This window comes from Cryptomeria japonica, chromosome 7, assembly GCF_030272615.1.
Source record: "Cryptomeria japonica chromosome 7, Sugi_1.0, whole genome shotgun sequence".
In the NCBI taxonomy this organism is placed as follows: domain Eukaryota; kingdom Viridiplantae; phylum Streptophyta; class Pinopsida; order Cupressales; family Cupressaceae; genus Cryptomeria; species Cryptomeria japonica.
This window is the reverse complement of record NC_081411.1, coordinates 44,188,059-44,211,635: the sequence shown is the minus strand read 5'-3', so window position 1 is coordinate 44,211,635 and position 23,577 is coordinate 44,188,059. Positions and strand designations below refer to the sequence as shown.

General features: G+C 34.5%; 1 protein-coding gene across 1 annotated transcript; it reads right to left on the bottom strand.

Annotated features, from left to right (window-relative positions):
- Positions 1-1,653: 1,653 nt before the first annotated feature.
- LOC131046467 (disease resistance protein Roq1-like) lies at positions 1,654-23,149 on the bottom strand. The gene is made up of 6 exons (XM_059208015.1): positions 22,182-23,149; positions 21,953-22,078; positions 4,401-5,478; positions 3,973-4,281; positions 2,306-3,862; positions 1,654-2,221 (listed from the first exon to the last, which is right to left on the bottom strand). The coding sequence occupies exons 1-6, from the start codon at positions 22,379-22,381 to the stop codon at positions 1,769-1,771; spliced, it is 3,723 nt and encodes a 1,240-aa protein (XP_059063998.1). The 5' UTR covers positions 22,382-23,149; the 3' UTR covers positions 1,654-1,768.
- Between the last annotated feature and the right edge of the window lie 428 nt (positions 23,150-23,577).

Below are 23,577 nucleotides of genomic sequence, written 5' to 3'. Positions count from 1 at the left end.
TTTCCTTGAGAATTCCAATGATATTTGCTAATCTACTACCTCACAAAGTTAATAAAATGAGTGATGACTCTTATCCTTTTCATCTTGTAACTATTGAAATTTCTCATATAGTTCTTTTATCTCTACCCAAGATTGGTCATCTAGCTTGTGGATGCTACACATTTTGAAATACATAATCATTCTATAATTCATATGCATCTCAATGTGGGAGGAAAATGTAATGGTGTAGTTTGTAACCCATTACATTTCTGATTTAATGTTGTATTCATTTTGAGGGAGTACCTTAATACATTTACATATGTACAAATGAAATAATCTTATATGTAAAATCAAACCCTTTCCCTATAGAATTTACTTATCTACATAAACTCATCCACACACATATTAAATACCTTATCCATAGATACACATTGAAATACACTCACCCAATTCTTCTATCATATACCTCAATATGGCCTTTTTCATATCTCAAGTCATTCTTTGCAAATGAGGAGCTAACCTCTCATGGATTTTACACTTAAATTTTTAAAACTCAAATTCAATTCTCAGTTAGCTACCATTCATTCTTCTCCCATATATGGATGACTTAACATAAGCTTGCATGGTCCAAGGGGTTGAGCTTAACTGGTTAAAACACTGGGTTTTCACTGTGGAGACCCAAGTTCAATTCTCAATAGGGACATTTGAAGTGAAATTCTAAGTTGTGACTCTTGGCCTTCCATAGGATGGAGAAGGTCTTGGGTCAATCTAATCAAACATAATAATAATAATAATAATAATTCAAAGATATGTAATGGGGATGAGGCCCCCTACTGTGTCCCCACTGGTTCATTGCTCCAGTCAAAAGCTATTCAGGCTTCGGCCAATTACCGATAAAAAACAAACAAACATAAGCTTGCATGGCTCATTACAATGTCCTTGTATTTAAAAACATTTAATTGCATTCATTTGACAACTCATTCTATCCTCTCCTATCTACAAACAATTATTCAAATTTCATATGCATCCCAAAGAAAGATCATATCAATCAATACTTCAAGATGTATATAAATTTGTACACTTATCTTAAGACCATTTGCATTTGCACAATTGAAACCCATCCTTGATAATAACTTATAGTATACAAGGCTTGATCTATACATGAACATGTCCCCTTGTGACATGAAGATAATCATATAAAGGTACTTAGATATTGTTAAATTTAGATACCTAAAGAATTAACACAAACTCCAATGCAACGAAAAAGGAAGATTTTATATCACCTCAAGTTATTTATGCACAAATATTAAAGAAGGATTCATAAGTTGATCAGTTAATCATAGAATTGACCTTCTTCATTGCAAATAGATTGTTTTGATCAAAATATGAGATATATATATAAAAAAAACACTTTAAATCAAAACATTCTAAAACTATCCCCAAATTAATGTCATTATTTAATCATAGAACTAAATACCCTTTTTAATTATGTTTACTTCTATATTTTAATAAAAAAAAATTTAAGATTAACCCACAAAACTCTTCAATTATTAATCTTAATTGCTTTATATTGAAATGATATGCATTTAATTAATTAATCTAAATTTATTTAAAATAAAGCTTTTACAAAGTAAAATAAATCTTTCGACTTAATTAAAATAGTTAATTTCTATCTATATACAAGTCATTCATTATAATTTAAACTAAAAGTTTTTTACACTTCCCTTGCAATCAATGAGACTTCGATTCAATTCTGGACTCTCTTGATCTCTCATCATTCATATTCAGCCTATTCAGATCCCGTCAAGAAAGCCAGCAAATTTTTAACAGCCTTCACAACTCTCTCTTGCTTGTCCATAACTAACATTCCCCTCCTTAACTTGCAGGAACGCGTGGATAGTTCGTGCATTATGTACTCCTCTGTCATAAGGAGAGGTTGTGTGAAAACCCCTAAACATACCCATTTCCCCTCTCCCACGCTAAACGAACTGCTAGAGTTTTTGTAACTGAATTCTAGATAAGTAGTTTCTAAAGTGGTATCTATATCAAAACACACCATTGCGGCCGCATTGGAACAACGCCTCTGCGCGCCTTTTAACCTCAACTCACCAATTAGAATCTCTTCATTGACTGTCTCCACGCATGAATCAACAAAAGCCAGATCAGAAAAGATAGAAGACTTCATAACCGATTCCACACTATGCTCTGTTCTGGCGCATATTATACTTTCGAATGGCCATTTCTGCAAACATTATACAATTTACTAACAACCAATACACACTCAACAGATAATAGTTAACTTCATAAATCTAATGACTATTGTTACCTTTATAGTTTGAAGGCAAGGTTCAATTGCTGATATGTTGCATGATGCTGACAGCTCTAGTCTCCACAGTCTCTCAATTTCCCCCAGATTTATGGCTGGCATGTTACAGCAAAATAGTGCTCCCACCTTCTCCATTGATCTCCAATTTTCCAGGCTTTGTATGTTCTTGGGTTGGTCAGCAGTTTCATCTAATTTGTCCCCGCAGTCCTTGATAGACAGTGTCTCAAGGTTTACCATACCCGACAGAACACTTATGTCTTTCAGCATTTTACATTCGCTCAATTTTATGGCCTTTACTGATATTGGCAAGGTTTCGATCTGTACTAGCTGCTCGTTACTTTTAAGCTCTAGAGTTTCCAGCCTCGGACAGCAATGTTGAGAGATTGATATCCTTGACACACGAGTTTTGCTTAACTTGATAAATTTGAGGTTACACAATAAAGAAGAGGACGACCCCGACGGGGAAGCAAATTCTGTAATGGGGCGGCTCTCTATAGCTAAACTTTGAAGATTGTCAAACTGCACACTTGTTTTTGGAAGAGACTTCTCTGGAGTTGACTGTATGCTCAGTTCTTCTGACTGATTAAGATCTCTCACAGTCTCAGGTGAATAAGCTAAAGTTTTAGGTAAAGATTTCAACTTCCTACAACAAAATATATTGAGAGTTATAAGGGAGGATAAATGGTTCATAGATTCCGGTAAAGTTTCTAAATCTGAACATGCAAAAATATCAAGATTCTTCAGAGAGGACAAAAGACCTATAGACTCGGGGAAAGTTTTTATTCCAGAGTAATTAGAAATTCGAAGACTAGTCAAAGAGGACAGATGACCCATAGATTCGGGAAAAGATTTTAGTCCATCGCAATTAGAAATTTCAAGACTAGTTAAAGAGGGCAAATGACCTATACACTCAGGTAAAATTTCCAACTTTTTACACTGATAAATTTCAAGTCTAGTCAAGGAGGACAAATTCCCGATAGAGGTCGGCAAGCTTGTCAAGAACTCACTTTCTATGCTCAGCTCCTCCAATTTGCTCAGTTCCCCAATGTCACTTGGTAATTCCATTAACCCTGTGCCCTTCACATTCAGTTGTCTCAGCGACAATTGATTTGTGATATGCTGAGGTAGCTTCTGCACTTTTGCACATTCTGAAAAATCGACAGTCTCCAGCTTTGTCACATTTTCCAGAATGTATTCGTTCTCTGGGATCAAAGTGAGGTTCCTGCAAAAACGGAAATTGATATACTGTAGATTTATGAGCTTCTTAAAAGAATCAGGCAACATCCTCAACTTTCTGCAATAACTCAAGTCTAGATGTCGCAGGTTTGTCAAATTACCAAAGTCCTCAGGCAGTGACTCTAACTCACTACATTTACTTAGCTTGAGGTGCTCCAGTGATTCAAGTAGACAAAACTCTTCTGGAAGACTGTCCATAGGAACACTATAATTACCATCCAAGGTTATCTTTTTCAAATGTTTAAGACGTTTTATTGACCTCGGAAATCCGAGGAAATTTTCGGCATGTTGAAGATTCAGCTCTCTTAATTCCAAAGGAGGCTGCAGCCACGTTGCATTTTAAATCAGAGCAAATAGTGCAAAATTCTGAAAAACCTAACTAAACATATATGATTCTATAAATATTATAACTTGCAAAGAAAATTACTTACGACGGCAGTGTCGTTCCACAATTCTTCTAAGACTTCAGCATTTGGAAGCTCTAAAACTCTTAAATTCTTGAACAAAAGCCACGACGTAAGAGTTGTCTCCGGAGTGTGGGTCCATCGCAGCCAGACAAGGCCTGGCAATAGTCTTGCTAATTCTTTTGTAAAATAATTCTTCTGAACAACGAGGATAGAAGGTGTAAAAAAGCCTCTCACAAGCTTCATACACTCTTCAAAAGGTGTACCTTGATGGTATGAACACTCTTCATAGAAATCATCTGTTGCCGCTTTAATTCCCCGAATCACCACTCTTTCCTAAATGGAAAAAAGGCAAAAGTAAAAACCTTTAAAACAATTAGGATAGCATACCAATTAACGAACAAAGCTTCCAAGCTAAGTATTAGAGAGCATATAAAAAAATATATTATGCTCACCGTGGTTTCTATCTGAATGTCCCTGATTTGCTGTGTTGACCAAACACGGAAGGGTGACCTGCCCTCCGCAATTTCTCTTCCGAGATCCCTCAGCTGATCGTGCATTTTGATATGATCAAGCTCGTCGACCTCAACCAAACACTTATTCTGAAGCACTTCCCAACTATATATCCCATTCCTTCCTGACCCATCCAACACTGCAATGGTCAAACTTTTTTCTTCTCCAACAAAAAAACAAGCTATATCTAAAAATATTTCTTGTTCCTTCTCCTCTAATGCTTTGAAACTTATTTTAAGACTCTCCTTAATGTCACGGGGCAGTATTCTTGATGCCTCACTCAATTGAGCTTTCCAAAATTCTCTGGCCTTTTGATAAAGTAGTCCTCCAAATACTTTAAGAGATAAGGGCAAGCCATTGCAAAATTGTACAAACTCTTCAACAAGATCTTGAAATTCATTTGGAGGAGAGGATTGCAAGAAAGCATGCCAGCATAAAAGCTCTCTAGCATGTTTAAGATTTAATCCTTTCATATGATACATGGAAGAGATTCCCCATAATTGAAGAGCATGTGATTCACGACTCGTGACAATAATTAAACTACCACATCTAAAATCTTTTATTGGTAATAAAGCATCTAATTCATCTTGATGACCTATATCATCCAAAACAATGAATACTTGAAGATAGCTCAATTTTCTTTTTAGGATTGCTTTCCCTCTTTCTATGTCATCAAATGATAAATCATTAGAATCTTTGAAACCAAGGTCTTCCATCAGCCTTTTCTGCTTAGAGTGCAAATTTTTATTAGCTGCTGCCTCTCGTATACCAGAAACAAAACTGCATCTATAGATGGAGGCTATTTTCCTGTTATATAATTCTTTTGCAAGAGTGGTTTTTCCACTCCCACCCATACCGACAATTCCCACAATTTGTACAGTCTTAGAATCTTCAAGAACACTTTTCAATTCTTCTACTACTTCATCAAGACCCACAGGATGATTAGCAACAATCATTGAAGCCTTGTTTGATTTTTTCAGTATACAAGTTACTATATTCTTCAATAACCGTCCTTCATCACTGAACAAGAGAAACCATGAAAACATAGTCACCCAAATTATTTTATTAAAAAATAGATTAAATTAAAAGCAACGTGAGTATAATTTATTTACCAGATTTTATCTAATAAACTAAATTAGTTGCTTATATTTAAAGTACAAGGATTCAGAATAAATAAATAAATAGATCGTTATGTCTTCGATATATGACAATAACATCATGTTACATCCAAAATATATTGGTTTTAGTTCAATTGATTGAGCACAATCAGCAAAGATGATGGTATGTTCCTTAATCACACCATCTACTAGGTTCAAACTCATATATTTGACCAAGTTCATCCTTAGGTGACTTTGGTAGATGGTGGCTGTTTAATCGAAGGATGACTGCTAATTTAAATTGAATGCTTTCTCATCAAGTTGTAATCCACTTGTTCATAAAAGAGAGATTTTGATATATGTGTAATCTATTCGTTTAGATTAAAAGAGATTATAATATATCTATGTACAATCTAATTGTTTAGATTAAAAACTAATAATAACTTTACATTACATCTAAAATAAAATTGAAAGAAACAATACAAAAGAATAATTATTTTATTTTTAATTTAAATTGTCTGAAGAGCTAAAATATATTGTACCCTCATTTATGAGATATTAAACCCCCCAATATGAATGGATGTGATATAATATTGCCTAGCCAATGAAGCCCTCGTGGATTACTTGAATAAACACATTTTATTTTTACAATTATTTAAAAAAATATTTTGTATTATTATTTACTCTATTTTATTTGAATAGCTACTTTGATTTACTTAAAGATTTTTTATTATTCTAACTTTTTAATGATTATTTCATATTTTTACTTACTTAAAAAATGGTATTTGATTTTACTTCAAAATTATATTAGAATTATTTTATTTTAATATTTTTAATTTTCTAAAATATTATTTCTGTTATTCGAAAATTATTTAATTTAAGTTATTTACTATAGAGTACTAAGAATACGAATCTTTAGAAAATTTAAATTGTTTCTTAAATTTATTGTAAAAAATAAATTTTTTTGTAAGAGGTTTATTAATTCTAAACAATTTGAAACTGTTAATGTTTGTAGCTTCAGTCGAATGATCATTTAGAATACATATAATATATGTTGATTAATAATAATATATTATTATATTATTATTAATCATATAAAATTTAATATTCAATATTAATCTATTATATTATTCTAAATTCATAATTGATTGATGAAACATTATAATATTGATTAGATTATTATAATTAAAGGAGAGGCATGTCCGTTCAAGGACATGCATCTCCAAAGGAATATATATAGTATAATGTTATTCAATATGAGAACACATAGAATTCCAAGAATGCAAGTATTAGATTGAATCAGATATATACATTAAAATACATCCAATAAAACCTAGGAAAATCAACATGGTATCAGAGCTCAGGCCTGTGAAGTTTAATTTGGAGGTTGGAGAGGGTTGGAGAATTCAGTTTTTTCTAGAATTTTCAGTCTGAAATATGCCATTGTAGGGCCCTTGGTTGGCCTCAAAATGAGAACTATAATATATGGATACAAAGATCTGTGTTTCTAGTTTTCAAATATGTTTATCTCATCAAATTTGATTCAGTTTTGTGCAAGATATGACGACTTTGGTGCAGGTCACTTGAAAACCTACCTAGGGTTAGCAGTTTTGGGAAAAATGTCATAACTTTTGTTTTAACCGTTGGATCTGGCTATAACTTGAAGGAAATGTTTGTAATTAGATTTTCTAACATCTCACTGAAGAGATTGGATAAATTTGGTAAATTGCAAAAGTTATTAATGATTGTGTGTGGCAGATCATAATGAAAGTGTTGATCAAAATTATGAAAATGTTCTACATCATTCAAAGAGAATTATGATGAGAGATGATTCATGCGTGATATTTCTTATATGGGCTCACCTTATGAAAGGAAATGTTTTAAACTTAAGATAAGTATTCCATGTTTTATTAAGGCACATGAATTATTGAGTTTGTAATTTATGCTATAATATTGGCTTGTAAAATCTTGTATGCTTCTATCATTGGTATTTTTGTTCGAGATAATTTAGTTTATGAGCTATTTGTAATCTCTCTCTGACATACTTTCAAGATGAAAGCACAATAAAATTGAATTAAAGGGAGAAATAAATTGATGCTTATAAACGAATTGATGATTGAGACCAAATGCAGAGGGAGTTTGACATTTCAAAAGAGGACAAGAGGTTGATACAAGAACTTGAGCTTCAGTGGGAGCAGATGGTTCAGTCAACTTGTGACAATTTCGATCATAGTGATTGGGAGGGATTTTCACTATTGAAGGTGAAACACTTATGAGGTAAAACTTGATTCAATTGATTATTATACTAATGAAATCATTTAATGCCTTATGGGTCCTGTGTAAATCATAAGGAAGTGACGACTTCCAAATGATTTCCACTTGTATTTTTGAGGTTATTGGAAGGTGACGATCTTACAATAACTTGAGCTTGTGGATAGAATCGCCGACAGAGGCAATCCACCTAAGAGCTCATGGATAGAATCGCCGACTGAGGCAATCCACGTAAGAGTTTGTGGATAGAATCGTCGATTGAGGCAATCCACATGAGAGCTCATGGATAGAATCGCCGACTGAGGAAATCCACTTAAGAGCTCGTGGATAGAATCGCCGACTGAGGCAATCCACGTGAGAGCTCATGGATAGAATCGCCGACTGAGGCAATCCACGTAAGAGCTCGTGGATAGAATCGTCGACTGAGGCAATCCACGTGAGAGCTCGTGGATAGAATCGTCGACTGAGGCAATCCACTTAAGAGCTTGTGGATAGAATCGCCGACTAAGGCAATCCACGTGAGAGCTCATGGATAGAATCGCTGACTGAGGCAATCCACATAAGAGGTTATGGATAGAATCGCCGACTGAGGCAATCCACGTGAGAGCTCATGGATAGAATCGCCGACTGAGGCAATCCACTTAAGAGCTTGTGGATAGAATCGCCGACTGAGGCAATCCACGTGAGAGCTCATGGATAGAATCGCCGACTGAGGCAATCCACATGAGAGCTCATGGATAGAATCGCCGACTGAGGCAATCCACGTGAGAGCTCATGGATAGAATCGCCGACTGAGGCAATCCACGTGAGAGCTCATGGATAGAATCGTCGACTGAGGCAATCCACGTGAGAGCTCATGGATAGAATCGCCGACTGAGGCAATCCACATAAGAGCTCATGGATAGAATCGCCGACTGAGGCAATCCACATAAGAGCTTATGGATAGAATCGCCAACTGAGGCAATCCACGTGAGAGCTCATGGATAGAATCGCCCACTGAGGCAATCCACGTGAGAGCTCATGGATAGAATCGCCCACAAAAGCTTATGGATAGAATCGCCCACTGAGGCAATCCACATGAGAGCTCATGGATAGAATCGCCCACTGAAGCAATCCACGTGAGAGCTCATGGATAGAATTGCCCACTAAGGCAATCCACACAAGAGCTTATGGATAGAATCACCGACAGAGGCAATCCACGCAAGAGCATGTGAATAGAATCGCCGACGGAGGCAAATTCACATCTTGAGAATATGGTCCCCTGTGATGAGCATCATATGGTTGATACAAATACTCCCAATATCATGAGATGATATTTTTGAGTTATGGCGAATATCATGTGCCTTGATATTCTTGTTTATACCATACTTCCTGATATCATAGTGAGATAATATTTTCTCTATTCTATAATTAATCTAGACTTAATGCATTTGCATTGATTTTATCTTCCCTCGCTAAGAGGGAGTGTTAATTATGTTTAGTGTAGCTATGGTGAGGGCCATAAGTGTTGACATGAGATATCACTACACATTCTGTCTGATCATCCTCCCTAGCTAAGAGGGAGTGTTAATGTTTGTAGCTTTAATCAAATGATCATTTAGAATACATATAATATATGTTGATTAATAATAATATATTATTATGTTATATTATTATATTATTATTAATCATATAAAATTTAATATTCAATATTAATCTATTATATTATTCTAAATTAATAATTGATTGATGAAACATTATAATATTGATTAGATTATTATTATTAAAGGAGAGACATGTCCGTTCAAGGACATGCATCTCCAAAGGAATATATATAGTATAATGTTATTCAATATGAGAACACATAGAATTCCAAGAATGCAAGTATCAGATTGAATCAGATATATGCATTAAAATACATCCAATAAAACCTAGGAAAATCAACAGAAACCTTATTTATAATAAACATTAGAGGCATTTTCTTTAATAAAAAATGTTTCCAACCACTATAATAAACATTAAAGTTATTGTGTGAGTGAGTGATGCGTGAGAGAGAGTGAGAGTGAGAGAGTGAGTGTGTGAGAGAGAGAGAGAGAGTAGGATGCATATCTGAAAATTAAAAATATAATATATGTTTAATTTTAGGTATTATAGAAACACCATTTAGATATATTATATATAAAGATATCAAAATTGATGCTTTAGTAATAATGAAGTAACGAGTATTTAGGGGATTTAAATTTATTTAAATAATTATGTCAATCTATTTTTTATATTTGAAAGTTGTTATATTTGATTATTTTATATATATTTTATCATTTTGTAGTTTGTTTACATTGATAATAAAATTTAATTCAATGAAGAGATATAAAGAATGGCTTATATTTTTTAGATGGGAACGTTATTAAAAAATATCTATGATAATGTTCTCTTCATGAAAGTGTCTTCCCCTAATCTTTGTACTACTTTGTGGGATTTAAACAATAGACCAAGTTGAGGCTCTTTCTACTCAACCCTTCATTTCCTCTATTGTTTATTCTTATTCTACCCATTGATCTACTTAATCTTCAAAGTGTCCAAACAAATCTTACACAGAAATAACAATTTATCTTCACAAAAACTTGAGATCAAACTTTTTTGTGAATCACAATGATGTAGGAAAACCATGCGTACATCAGTCCTTGTCATTTCTACCAAACTAAAGAATACTAGACAGTCATTAAATTGATAATATATCTTCACAAACTTGAGATCAAACTTTTTTGTGAATCACAATGACGTAGGAAAACCATGCGTACATCATTCCTTGTCATTTTTACCAAACTAAAGAATACTAGACACTCATTAAATTGATTATATATCTTCTATTGGTCCTCTAGTAGCTTCTTGTCAATAATTTTATGTATCTTATAACTATTTGACCACTAAACACTTATCTACCCCTACAAAAGGACTTTGACGTGAAGGTTTACTTCTAATATCATTGTGTGTTAGCTAGAACATTAAGAAATGGATACACATGTTAGCAAATGAAAGATCTCATAGATAATGATATTGTAAATGTTGAGGGTGTGAACAATAAAGGTCACAAGTTGATGGATCTTCCTGATACCAACATGCAAATCCATATCAATCCCTTACCTTGGATGAGCACCACCAATTATGAAGCACTAATGGAAGTTTCTTCCTCTTCAATTACCTATATTATTTCACCTTCCACTTATAATTTCTTTTCACTTTCTGAGATAGTTGTTGTAATGGACCTAAGCTCCTCTTCTCATGGATCCAGGCTAACTCATCATAATACCATCCCACCTCATGAGATCACAAGTAATGAGAATAGTGGACCTCTTTACATTGACACACCCTATCTAAAGGACCATTTGTAGGATTAAGGTGGACCCTAATTAGGCTAAAAACATTGTTACAGAATAACATCATAAATATATTGAACTTCATAAAGATTCATTTATCATATTTAGTTCTTTTAAAGCGTAATAGTGTTACTTTCATCAATACACTAGGTTGCATCACTCTACCCATCTAGAGTTGAACCAAATATTTGGATGTTCTTTTTAATAACATTCTTGGACCCAACTTATTAGAATCCTCTTAGGCCATTCTTGAATTGATGTTATACAAATCATTCCATATGTAATGCACTAATACATCAAGTATATATTCATTATAATCGAGTGGTCACCACTCCCCATCATGAGCTTCAATATTTTTTAATTTGAAAACAATTTTACATTATTTGTTTCTTCACCAAACCTTCACATCTTCCTTGACCTCAAACCCATTAACTAAAATCAATGCTAGCCCCTAGCCAATGCCTAAGGCTCATCCTAAATCCTTTCTTCAACCCATTTCTCCACTACTACCACATTTGGCCAATCCACTATCACCTTTTCTCCCACCCAAACATAAAATAAAACATAAAGGTAGGTATGCCCTATTCAAGTCTTCCCACCACCAACCTTCCCATCTCTAGTACATAACGCTTCCCTCCTTTTTCCATTCTCCTCACCATTTAATACACACCCATATTTCTCCTCTAACTCTATATCCTCAAGTTCCACATTACTTTTATGTTTTATCATGACCTCATCCTAGCTCCTCCCACCCATATTTTCCTTAGCCCTCTCTTGTTTTACCTTTTAAGAAATTTGTCAACCAACTCTATAAGTCGCCCTAAAAGTTCAAGCATATATCCTCAAACCTCCTAATTTCTTAGTGACACATCATCATCTACTTTTTCTATGGATAATACTATTGAGGACCACCTATAACATGTTATTCTAGCAACACTTGAAGATTTTGCAATTACCCTTTCTACCTTTTTCACTATTGTCACTCCTTAGGATATGTATTACTCCACCTCATTCTTCTTTTACCGTTTCTACCTTGTTCACTACTATCACTCCTTAAGATAAGTATTACTCCACCTCATTCTTCTAGAGGTACCCTCTTTAACACTGCTGATGATATTTCTCCTCTTGATTGTATCTTTGCTTCCCCTTGCCCCTACTACTCATGAATAATTGGTTGCTTACACACCTAATAGGTGGCCAATAATGACCTGGTAGATGATGAACCTTAGTTAACCTCTATAATGGATTGATTTTCTACTGTAATTTGTTAGGTCCCGGGGACAACTGAGAGGGGGGGGGGGGGTGAATCAGTTGTCTTAATAATATTAACCAAAAACAACTTAATCAAATTACTACTTAATACCAGTGAGACAGTCTGTTATACCAATGGACAGATTTAACAGATAAATGCTAAAGATTAATGCATGAAACTAAAAGACAAATTCATCCACAACACATAACACCAATATTTGTACGTGGAAACCTTGTAAGGGGAAAAACCATGGTGGGAAACCTTACCCACAATCAGATGATACTACTGTAGATAGTAAGTGTACATAAATGGGGTCTACACATGCAAAAAGGCCAAGCGCCTAGAGCTCACTGCTCAATCACAAATGGGAAGTCACACTGACTTACAGTTGGATGGTTAAATCCAATAAGAATGTACTGCTCAGAATAGCATCTTCATATGTTGGATTCAGTACCGATGTAGTTCTGATATGCTTTCACAAAAACCTAGCTTCATCTTCAAATGATGTCTGTGTGTAGCTCTGCTTAATCTCGCATATACCTTTGCACAAAACCTTTTTCACATTCCCTCATCGATCTTACAATTAAGATCTTACATTTATACCATAACCTAAGACCAATTTAGTAGGTCGGCTCTACAAGATATTACAATAAAATATTTTATAAACAAAACAAATATCCAATGCAATAACCAATTGAACATGTCGGCTTAATGCATTTACAACATTAATTAATCATCTCCATAGCATGCCATGCTGATCTGGAAAAGATAAACCTGCCAGTGTAACCCTGGACCTATTTGCCGATAACAACAAATATGCAAATATGAATATGCCAATAAACAATTCTCCAAGATAAGATGTCCAAACAATGTCTTCGACATTACCAAGTGTTTTCCAAGTCATTCCAGGTGTCGGTGATCATTATTTCCTGCCGGTGTACCATATACCGGTGACTGTGCAAAAGTTGCTTGCCGGTGAATGTTGCTGGATCTCCAAAGAGCTAGAGTTTTAGTAGGTGTTGACATCAATGACAAAACCATACCAAAATACCAACATAATTCATATTTCATTTATTTATTCCTAATTTGACATGAATTAGTCGCATTACCCTTGTAAGTAAATTAATACATGAAGAATGACATTGAGGCCAATTCCCTAAATATTATACGTGCCATAACTAGGAAATCGAGGATCTGGCTCAATGGCATATAGGAGATATTGATTGGCATCTCGTACACTATAAGACACATATATCAAGAGGCCAATATGGAAGAAAATCTACTCTCCAAACATGCTTATGTTGACCAGGAAGAAGAGTCTATCATATTTGATGATCCAAAGGCTTGAATGGGATTGAAGAATGTAGACAAACAAGTTAAATAGACAGCCAAGCAGATTTCTCTAATTTGTTTGAGAATGGGAAGGGAACGAAAAATCTTCATCGTCTCTAAGTCGGATCGGGAATGACTCATTGGCGGCAAAATGTCGAGGCATTAGGCTATAAAACACCATCCCCAACAACGGAAGGAACACAGCCAGGTCTGTTCACATAAATATGGCAACTTCTTCCTCGATATTATAGATGAGAAGGAGACAATCATAATACCTGAATGCTAGTGCAGCTGTGAGCAGGCGTAGAGCGCAAATCAGCTAAAGGAGGTCTTTGCATGCAATAAGTGGTAAGGCAGAGGAGGATGTGGTGCAACTGCGCAAGATCATTTGCGATAGGGTGCTAAAAGAATATCATACACACAACACTGTTCTGCTTGCATTGTGTATAATGTTGCACGGACCACTGGTGACCATGAGTTTATAGAGAGGGTAGTGAATCAAATGGTGGCTCCACATCTCAGGAATCCCGCTGTCAAAGCATTGAAGAAGCTCAAGTTAAACTCGTCCAAAGGGTGCATAGTGGACACATTCAAGATTAAGGAGATAATCAAGATTAAAGATATAATTGATACCATTTTGGCCATCAGAGATGTTTAGGGCATGAACAATTTGGAAACGTATGGATATATGATAATGTAAATGGAAGTTCGTTTTCTGATGCGCAGTTGGAGAGATCCCAAGAGGTCATTGAGGTCATTAGGACCCTAGTTTTCTCTCTTCGCTCCTGATTTCTTGTATCTTTATTTCATGTTTAATAGAGCAGGTGGAACCCCTTAGATAGAAATTTGCATTTATTAAATATCAATACAATTTATCATTTGTACTATTATCCACTAACATTTATAAATTTTACTAATAATTTTTTATCTCTTGAATTAAAATTAGTCTAAAAATATTATTAAAATATCAAAACAATTAAACCAAAAAAAAAATCACAAATTTTTTTTTTATTACACCGAGAGGTGTTCTTATACAGTTGCACCTGAGGAGTGAAGGATAGAATAAAATGAGAATATTCTGTGTAAACTTTAAAGAAAATGGAAACATGATGGTAGTAACAATGCAAAGTGGATGGTCTGCAGTTACAATCATTACAATTCAACATTGATTGCATGGGTCATGAAAAACGTAACTGAAGATGAAGCACCTCAAGCGACTGGTTGATGAGGAACGAAGATGAAGCGACCTGAAATGACTGTTGTACGCACGCTACATATACATCCTCTGAGAACTTGCTTGCATTTCATTCTTCAACTATATCCATTTTATTCTTACATTTAACTTCTCTGCCCAAACATTTTCCTAAGTGAATTGAATCAAGCTTGTGCTTTGACGGCTCAACAGGGCTTGCTTTATGGTTCCGCCATCGAATCCTGGGGCGCACATTATTTCTATTGTCGTTGAGATTGATTTCAATGATTTTTCTATGATTTTGAATCATTTTTCAACATGCGAATAGCAACATATTGACTATGGATTAAGTATATTTTGTTTGTATTCTCCAACAATAACTTTTCTATGCATGTTCACTATTGCATTATTATCTATAGCAAAGCATTAATATCGTTAGAAATTGTCAAATGAACCATGCACTTTGATTTGTTTTGAAGGGCATTATTTTCGTTTAAGCATGGGCATTTCAATTCCACTTCTATGCATACATTTTCATTTAAGCATGGGCATTTCGCTAGGAAGAGGCATTTCCAATCAACTATAGCATTAGGTATGCAACAGAACCCAAGCAAGAGGAGAAAACAATTCATATTCAAACAACAATAGATCGATTGATTATTGCATCAAGTACGCAAAATATTCTGCTATCAAACCAGAAATGGCCATATGATGAGGGATTTTGCATTGAGCCAATCATTTCATGAAAGAGAAGGGCTAAGTGTGTTTTCTGATGGATCCATTGTGCGGCTCAAAAAGATAGTTTGCGTGTAGTTTAGGTATGACCAGAATTATTTTTATTAGCGTTATGCATCGTTTCCTGAAATTAAGATAACTATTTTATGCATCTTTTCTTTAAGATAACTATCTTTCTCGATGATTTATGCAGGTTTGAAATATGGGGAAAAAGTGTAAATATAAGAGTATGAGTGATAAAAGAGTGAATCTCATTCCTTTTACAATGCAATATAAGATATCGATCCTGTGACATTCATTTATTTTATAGAATTGTTATATTTTTACCATTTTAATTGTGTATTTCTTAGGAGAGGAAGATGACATTATAGCCTTGTGCTATGTCATCTTGCAATCATTGCATTCGATGAGACGATATGTAGCCTCTACTATGTCTATGATTCCAGATTTTGCATGCATGTCTACCAGACTATTTATAACTATAATATCTAACAAAAATCCCCGTACCGCTCCATGCCCTATTCAAAAGCTCTCGTTTTTGCACAGACAACAAGAACACTAGAAAAGAATTTGGGTTTATACCTGCCTATTGCATTTGTTTGAAAGTTGCGAAAGAATTTTCATTAGCTCCACTTTTTGTAAATATAGCGATCATTGCATTCCATGAGATGATATCTCTTGAGCCTTTGAGGTAACGTTTCTCAAACGATTTCGGATTAAAGACCGTATGTACTTGACTGTTGACAAACGTTCAGATCGAGGTAACCAGATAACTTTTGACAACCAAAACTTAGATGTTGTGTGTAAATCATTCACATAAACATTTTTTAATTTTGCATTAATGTGCTACTTCCAATTAATGTGTCCAAACACTAGAGATTTAGATTCATTCCAAAGAATTTTGGTTCACTCTATAGAGCTTGGAGTGCACATCAACATCTTACATAATATGATTGATATAGAATCTAAGTCATTTGATAGAATTTTATAATATTATTATTTTTTAAATGTTAAATTATTTTTAAAATGTTAGTTAAGTATTTTGTTACATTCTTATCTTAAATAAATTATAGTTATATGAATGTATAATAGAAGACATTATACTCTATTCATCTTAAAAGATATTAATGTCACAATTTTGAATTGATCACCAGATGTCAAAATATTGAATCAAGTGTCTTTGAACTAGATAAAATTCAAAGCATAGTTCAAAGTTAAGTAGCTCAAGAGCTCAAGGACATCTATCAATATTTGCAATGGGATTATGATTGAAGAGGAACTTGAAGTCCTCAATCCATTCTTACATTTTTACAAGGTAGGACATACAAAATAAATAATCATGATCTATCTATATAGTTTTTCACATAATGAAATACCATTGGAAAACACACATATATGGTCTCATAAATCTATAAATCTATAAATCTTATTTTCTCTATTATCTTAAAATTAGAAAATTTCCCATATTTTGAATGATGAATTGTACCCAATAAGTATGGTAAAAATAAATTAATGTGTAATTTTGTCCACTATAAGATCATTTATGAATGTTGACTCATCATAGTCTCAAAAAAAATGCTGGTAGGAATTGGTTATAACAATGACAGTCTTGATGACCTTGTTGCATTGAATTAATGTAAGTTCTCAAAGAAGTAATCCAAAGCTACATGAAGAAGAAACATGTGATAAACTAACCACATGGAATGTTCTGAAGAAGCAGAATTTATATGGCCAGTCATAGTGGGCTTCAAGCATTGTGAGGAAGACACAAAATAATTTTTAACAATTTTATACATATATTTGACATATTTATTAGAATATTTTACCAATTTTGTTTGAATTATATTATAATATAAAAGAAATAATACTTTTTAAAACAAATTTGAAGTGGATGTGGCAATGTATAATACTTGGACCACTATTAGTATTTTTAATTTGTATAATAGATTTTGTGCTACTATTTCTTATACGCAATTCTCTAAGGTGTGTGGCATTAAATAATCATAAATCAAATCATAATCCTAAGCAAAATCTTAATCCTAACCCTAACCATGATCTAAATCCTCACCCTAACCCTAAACCTAACTCTAACCATTACGTAAACCTTAACCATAATCCTAACCCTAACCATGATGCAATTCATAACTCTATTTGTAATCTTAATCCTAACCCTAAAGTATGAGCCTAGACATAATCCTATTCCCAACCCCAACCCCAAAACCAACCATGATATAAATCCTATCTCTAACCATAATCTTGAGCAACAACACTAACCCTAACCCTTAATCATGATTGAAATCCAAACCATAACCATAACCCTAACCCTAATCATGATTGAAATCCAAACCATAACCATAACCCCAACCATGATGTAAGCCCTAATTATAATTGCAACCCTAACCCTAACCCTAGCCCTAACCATGATGTAAAACCTAAACCTAGCCATAATCCAAACCATAACCCTAAGTCTAACCATAATTTTAACAGTAACCCTAACCTTAACCCCAACCATGATGTAAACCATCACCCTAACCATAATCCAAACCATAAAGTAAACCTAACGCTAATGATAATCCTAACCACAACAATAACAATAAGCCTTAACCCTAACCTTAATCCTAAACTTTACCCTAAACTCAAACCTCAACTATAATTCTAACCCTAAACCTAACTTTAATATAAACCCTAACCCTAACCATAATCATAATGCTAACCTTAAACCTTAACCCAAACCATAATCTAAATCCTTACCCTAACCCTAACGATAATCCTAATTCGTAACCCTAACCATACCCATTATGTAAATCTTAATAATCATCCTAGCACTAACACTAACCATGATGCAAATCCTAACCCTAGCCATAATCCTCACCATAAACCTAAACCCTAATCCTAACCCTAACTCAACCCTAACCCTAACCATAACCATAATCCTAAGCCTATCATAACCATAATCTTAACCATAATCCTAACCATAACCATAATCCTAATCCTAACCATGATGTAAACCCTAACCTTAGCCATGATCCTAACCATAACCCTAAACCTTAAGTCTAACCATAACCTTAAACCTAACCCTAACCCCAACCATAATCCAAACCATAACCTAAACCTAAACCTAATGATAATCATCTCACTAATCATAACCATAACACTAAAACTTAACCCTAACCTTAATTCTAAACTTTACCCTAAACTCAAACCTCAGCCATAATTCTAATCCTAAACTTAACTTTAACATAAACCCTAACCATAATCATAATCCTAACCCTAAACCATAACCCAAACAATAAGCCAAACCCTTACCCTAACCCTAACCATAATCATAATCCCCAACCTTAACCATAATCCTAACCCTAACCCTAACCCTAACCATAAACCTAACCCTACCCATTATATAAATCCTAATAATAATCCTAACACTAACCCTTACCATGATGTAAATTTGAACCCTAGCCATAACCCTAACCCTAAACCCTAAGCCTAACCATAATCCTAACCCTAACCATAATCCTAATCATAATCCCAACCGTAACCCTAGATATCACCCTAACCATGATGTAAATCCTGATCATAATCCCAACCGTAACCCTAGATATCACCCTAACCATGATGTAAATCCTAATCATAATCCTAAGCCTTAATCCTAATCATAACCCTAACCCTAACCCTAAACATAATCCTAACCATGATGTAAACCCTAACCTTAGCCATAATTCTAACCATAACCCTAAACCTAAACCTTAAGTCTAACCATAACCCTAAACCTAACCCTAACCCCAACTATGATGTAAACCATAATCCAAACCGTAACCTAAACCTAATGATAATCATATCACTAACCATAACCGTAACACTAAAACTTAACCCTAACCTTAATCCTAAACTTGAACCTCAACCATAATTCTAATCCTAAACTTAACTTTAACATAAACCCTAAGCCTAACCCAACCCTAACCCCAACCATGATATAAAACCTAACCATAATTATAATCCTAACCCTAAACCATAATCCAAACCCTTACCCTAACCCTAACCCTAACCATAACCATAACCATAACCATAATCCCTAACCTTGACCATAATCCTAACCCTAAGCCTAACCCTAAACCTAACCCTATCCATTATGTAAATCCTAATAATAATCCTAACACTAACCCTAACCATGAAGTAAATTTGAACCCTAACCCTAAACCCTAATCCTAAGCCTAACCCTAACCATAATCCTAACCCTAATCCTAAGCCTTAATCCAAATCATAATCCCAACCATAACCCTAGCTATCACCCTAACCATGATGTAAACCCTAATCATAATCCCAACCCTAAACCTAACACTAACCAGAACCATAACCCTAACCCTAGCCATAATCCTAACCATAACAATAAACCTAAACCCTAAGTCTAACCAAACACTAACCCTAACCTCAATCATGATGTAAACCATAATCCAAACCTATCCTAAACCTAACCCTAATGATAATCCTATCCCTAACCATAACCCTGACATGAAACCTTAACCCTAACCTTTTAAATGCATTCTCTACCACCCACGCAAATGACGATTGCGACTAACACAATGTGTCAGACGCTTTCGCAATTTCGTGACTTCACGGGTCTATACCATCTATTGACCCGAGATGACTATATCGACTAACATGACATGTTAAGGTTATTTCAAAGTTTTGTACCTGACCTATTAAATGCATTCTCTACCATCACGAAACAACAATTGCGACTAAAATGGGTTGTTATGCACTTTCACAATTTCGTGACTTCACAAGTCAAACCATATGTTCACCCACTGGATGACGATTGTGAGTAACACACAGTTTTAAGTGCTTCCGCAATTTCGCATGAACATACGCAACCGATTGCGACTTTCATCGTTTCACTACTTCGTAGATTAAGCCCAATCTGTGAACTCGCAAAACGACGATTATAACTAACATGACATGTTTTTCACGGATTCTAACCCTAAAAACTAACCATATATCTAACCCAAAACCTAACCCTAGTCCCTCTAATTGAATGATAACCCTAAACTCAACTCTAACCATATATTTTTACCCTAAATACAACTTGATCCCTAATCTAAGCATTTAATTGAACCCTATTCTTAAACTTAACCATTTTCCTCAATTGTAACCATAATTGAATCCTAGCCCTAAACTTAACCCTAACCCTAATTGAACTCTAATCCTAACCCTAATCCAACCCAAACCCTAATCCTAATTGAAGTATAATACTAATTTAACCCTAACCATAATGTAGTTGAATAACAACCCTAATTCTAACCATAATTAAACTCTAGGACTAACTGTAACTGAACCCTTATAATAGCATAACCTTAAAATTAACCTTAATTGCAATTACTATTTAAACCCTATTTTTTTTAACCTCAACCATAACCCTAAAGTAACCTTGATTGTAAATCCAACCTATGCTTGATGTTATCCCCAATCTTTATGCTAACAAAACCCATAACCCTAATTAAATTCTAACACTAACCTTCAAACAAAGCTCTATTATATAGCCGAAAACCTAACAACATGCTTTATCCTTAAATCCTAACCCTTCCTGAGTCATAACACTAACTCTAACCTTAATTTAGTTGTAATTCTAACCCTAATCTTAATTAAACCATATCCCTAACCCTAATATTGATTTTAATTGAACCTCAACCCTTACCCCAAGTATTATTCTACAATAATAACTCTAATCATCAACTAAAACCAAATATAACTATTATTTTATCTATAATACTACAACTCCCTCTAATCTAGACCCTAACCCTAACCCTAACCCTAACCTGATAATGACCCAAAACCTAACTTTATATCTAATTAGTTATTTAATAATACATTTAATAATATTATAACTAAAAATAATTTAAAATAATAATATAATAGATTTGAAATATTTCAAATATATATATATAATCAAATATATGTAAGATAGTAATACAACAACCATAATAAAACAAAATAATCTATATATAGATATGTTTCAGGTCACTATAAATGCCTATTTCCACAATTATCCATCACAAAAACAATCCCTGATATAATTAAACAGAACTTATATAGAATTAAAACAATATCAAAAGTCTATTAAATATCAACACAATTAAACACAGCTTTTCCAAAACAATTACAGAAAATACTTATAAAGCTAGGTTAGAAAAAAATACTTAACCAAGTATTTTAAGAATAGATTTTGTATTCGTATGATATGACAGGAGATAGAATGATTGGTACTTACTCTTTCCAATCCTTCAGCTTTTCTGGAATAGATCTCTTCTTCCTTTCGTGCGCCGCGAATGCATCAGCAAAGAAATTTTTCATGTAGCGGAAATACTTCTGGAATGAATGGCTTTCCACTTTCATCCTTACAAAACAAAAACAATTCATTCCATGCTGTGGTTAGAAAAGAAGTGGGTGCATAAGATTTCATTTGATTTGACAAAGGGTACAGAATGATTGCTACTTACTCCTCGTCCTTCAGGATTTCGCCAGAAAGATACGAAACTTTTTGGAGTGCCTCTTTCCAATCCTTGAGCTTCTCTGGAGTATATCTCTTCTTCCTTTCGTGGTCGGCAAATGCAACAGCAAAAGATCTTTTCAGGAAGCGGGCATCACTGGGGTCAACATTGTAGAACACGGGAATGACTGTGCTGCCGGTTTTGAGCATAAATGACAGCTCGGCCAAACACCAGGGAGATTGGGCATAGTTGGGCTAAAGTATGGCAATATGAAGGAAAGAGGTGCGCATGGCCTCTTCTATTTCAGATGGTATGCTATCACCCAGTTCAAGCACCTCTTTATCCAGGAAAACTTGGAGTCCCATGCCATGGAGGGTACTGTAAATAGAAGAGGCCAGAGTATGTTTTGTGTCAGGACCACGATGATTAATGAACACATCGAAGGGCAGTTTCTTTGATGCGGATGTAGATGGTGGTGCGATTTCCTCAAAGGCATTGTCTCTCTGCACAGCTGTGTGTTTTCCAGAATGGCGAAGCCAAGAATACCTTTGTAATAGATACAAAAAAAGGATAAAAGCTACAGTTAGGACCGTGATTAATATGAAATCCTGAGCAAATGGGTATAAATGCTCTGCTGTTGCCATTGGAATACAAAGGAAGAGAAAGTCAAGCAAACAAGAGAAATGAATGAAAGTGGGTTTGGGTTTTGCCAGATAACTGATAAGAATGGCGAAGCACACACATACAGAAAGGATAAAACCAGTGAATAAAGAAAGGTCGTGAAAGAGAAGCACACACAGACAGAAAGGTTAAAACGAGCGAATAAAGAAAGATCGTGGACAAGTGAGTAGAAATAATGCGTGGAAGAGGTGAGGCGGGGAAAGAACAGGGAAGGCGTCTGTGCGAAAACGCGTGAGCAGGGGATAGGTGTAAACATGACCAACGGATAGCGAACAAGTGAGAGGCATCCCTTTTCTGAATGTGAGAAACACGGTGGTAAAAGAGCCCACAGAATTCTTTCTTTACGCGGTTTCAGACTGACTTTTCTATGCGTGATAGCAAACAAGTGAGAGGCATCCCTGTAAGAGGGCCCACAGATTTCTTTTCTTTAAGTCGTTTCTCCCCTTTCCTTGAAATTTACACGACAAATTTAGCCCGGCGGTACCAAAATATCTTGTGGAATCTGAATGTCGTCAGAAACAAGAGTTGGACGTGACATTAGTGGAAAGAAATAGCGACAGGTGGTTGTGTTGAATATAATTAATTGTGAGAAAATTATTTCAATATTAAAAGTTTATAGTAATTTTATAAATTTATATTATTATTATTTCCTTACGCTGTTTGAGACATCTCTTCTCAATACGTGACTGTAAACAAGGAGCCCACATATTCCTTTCTTTACGTA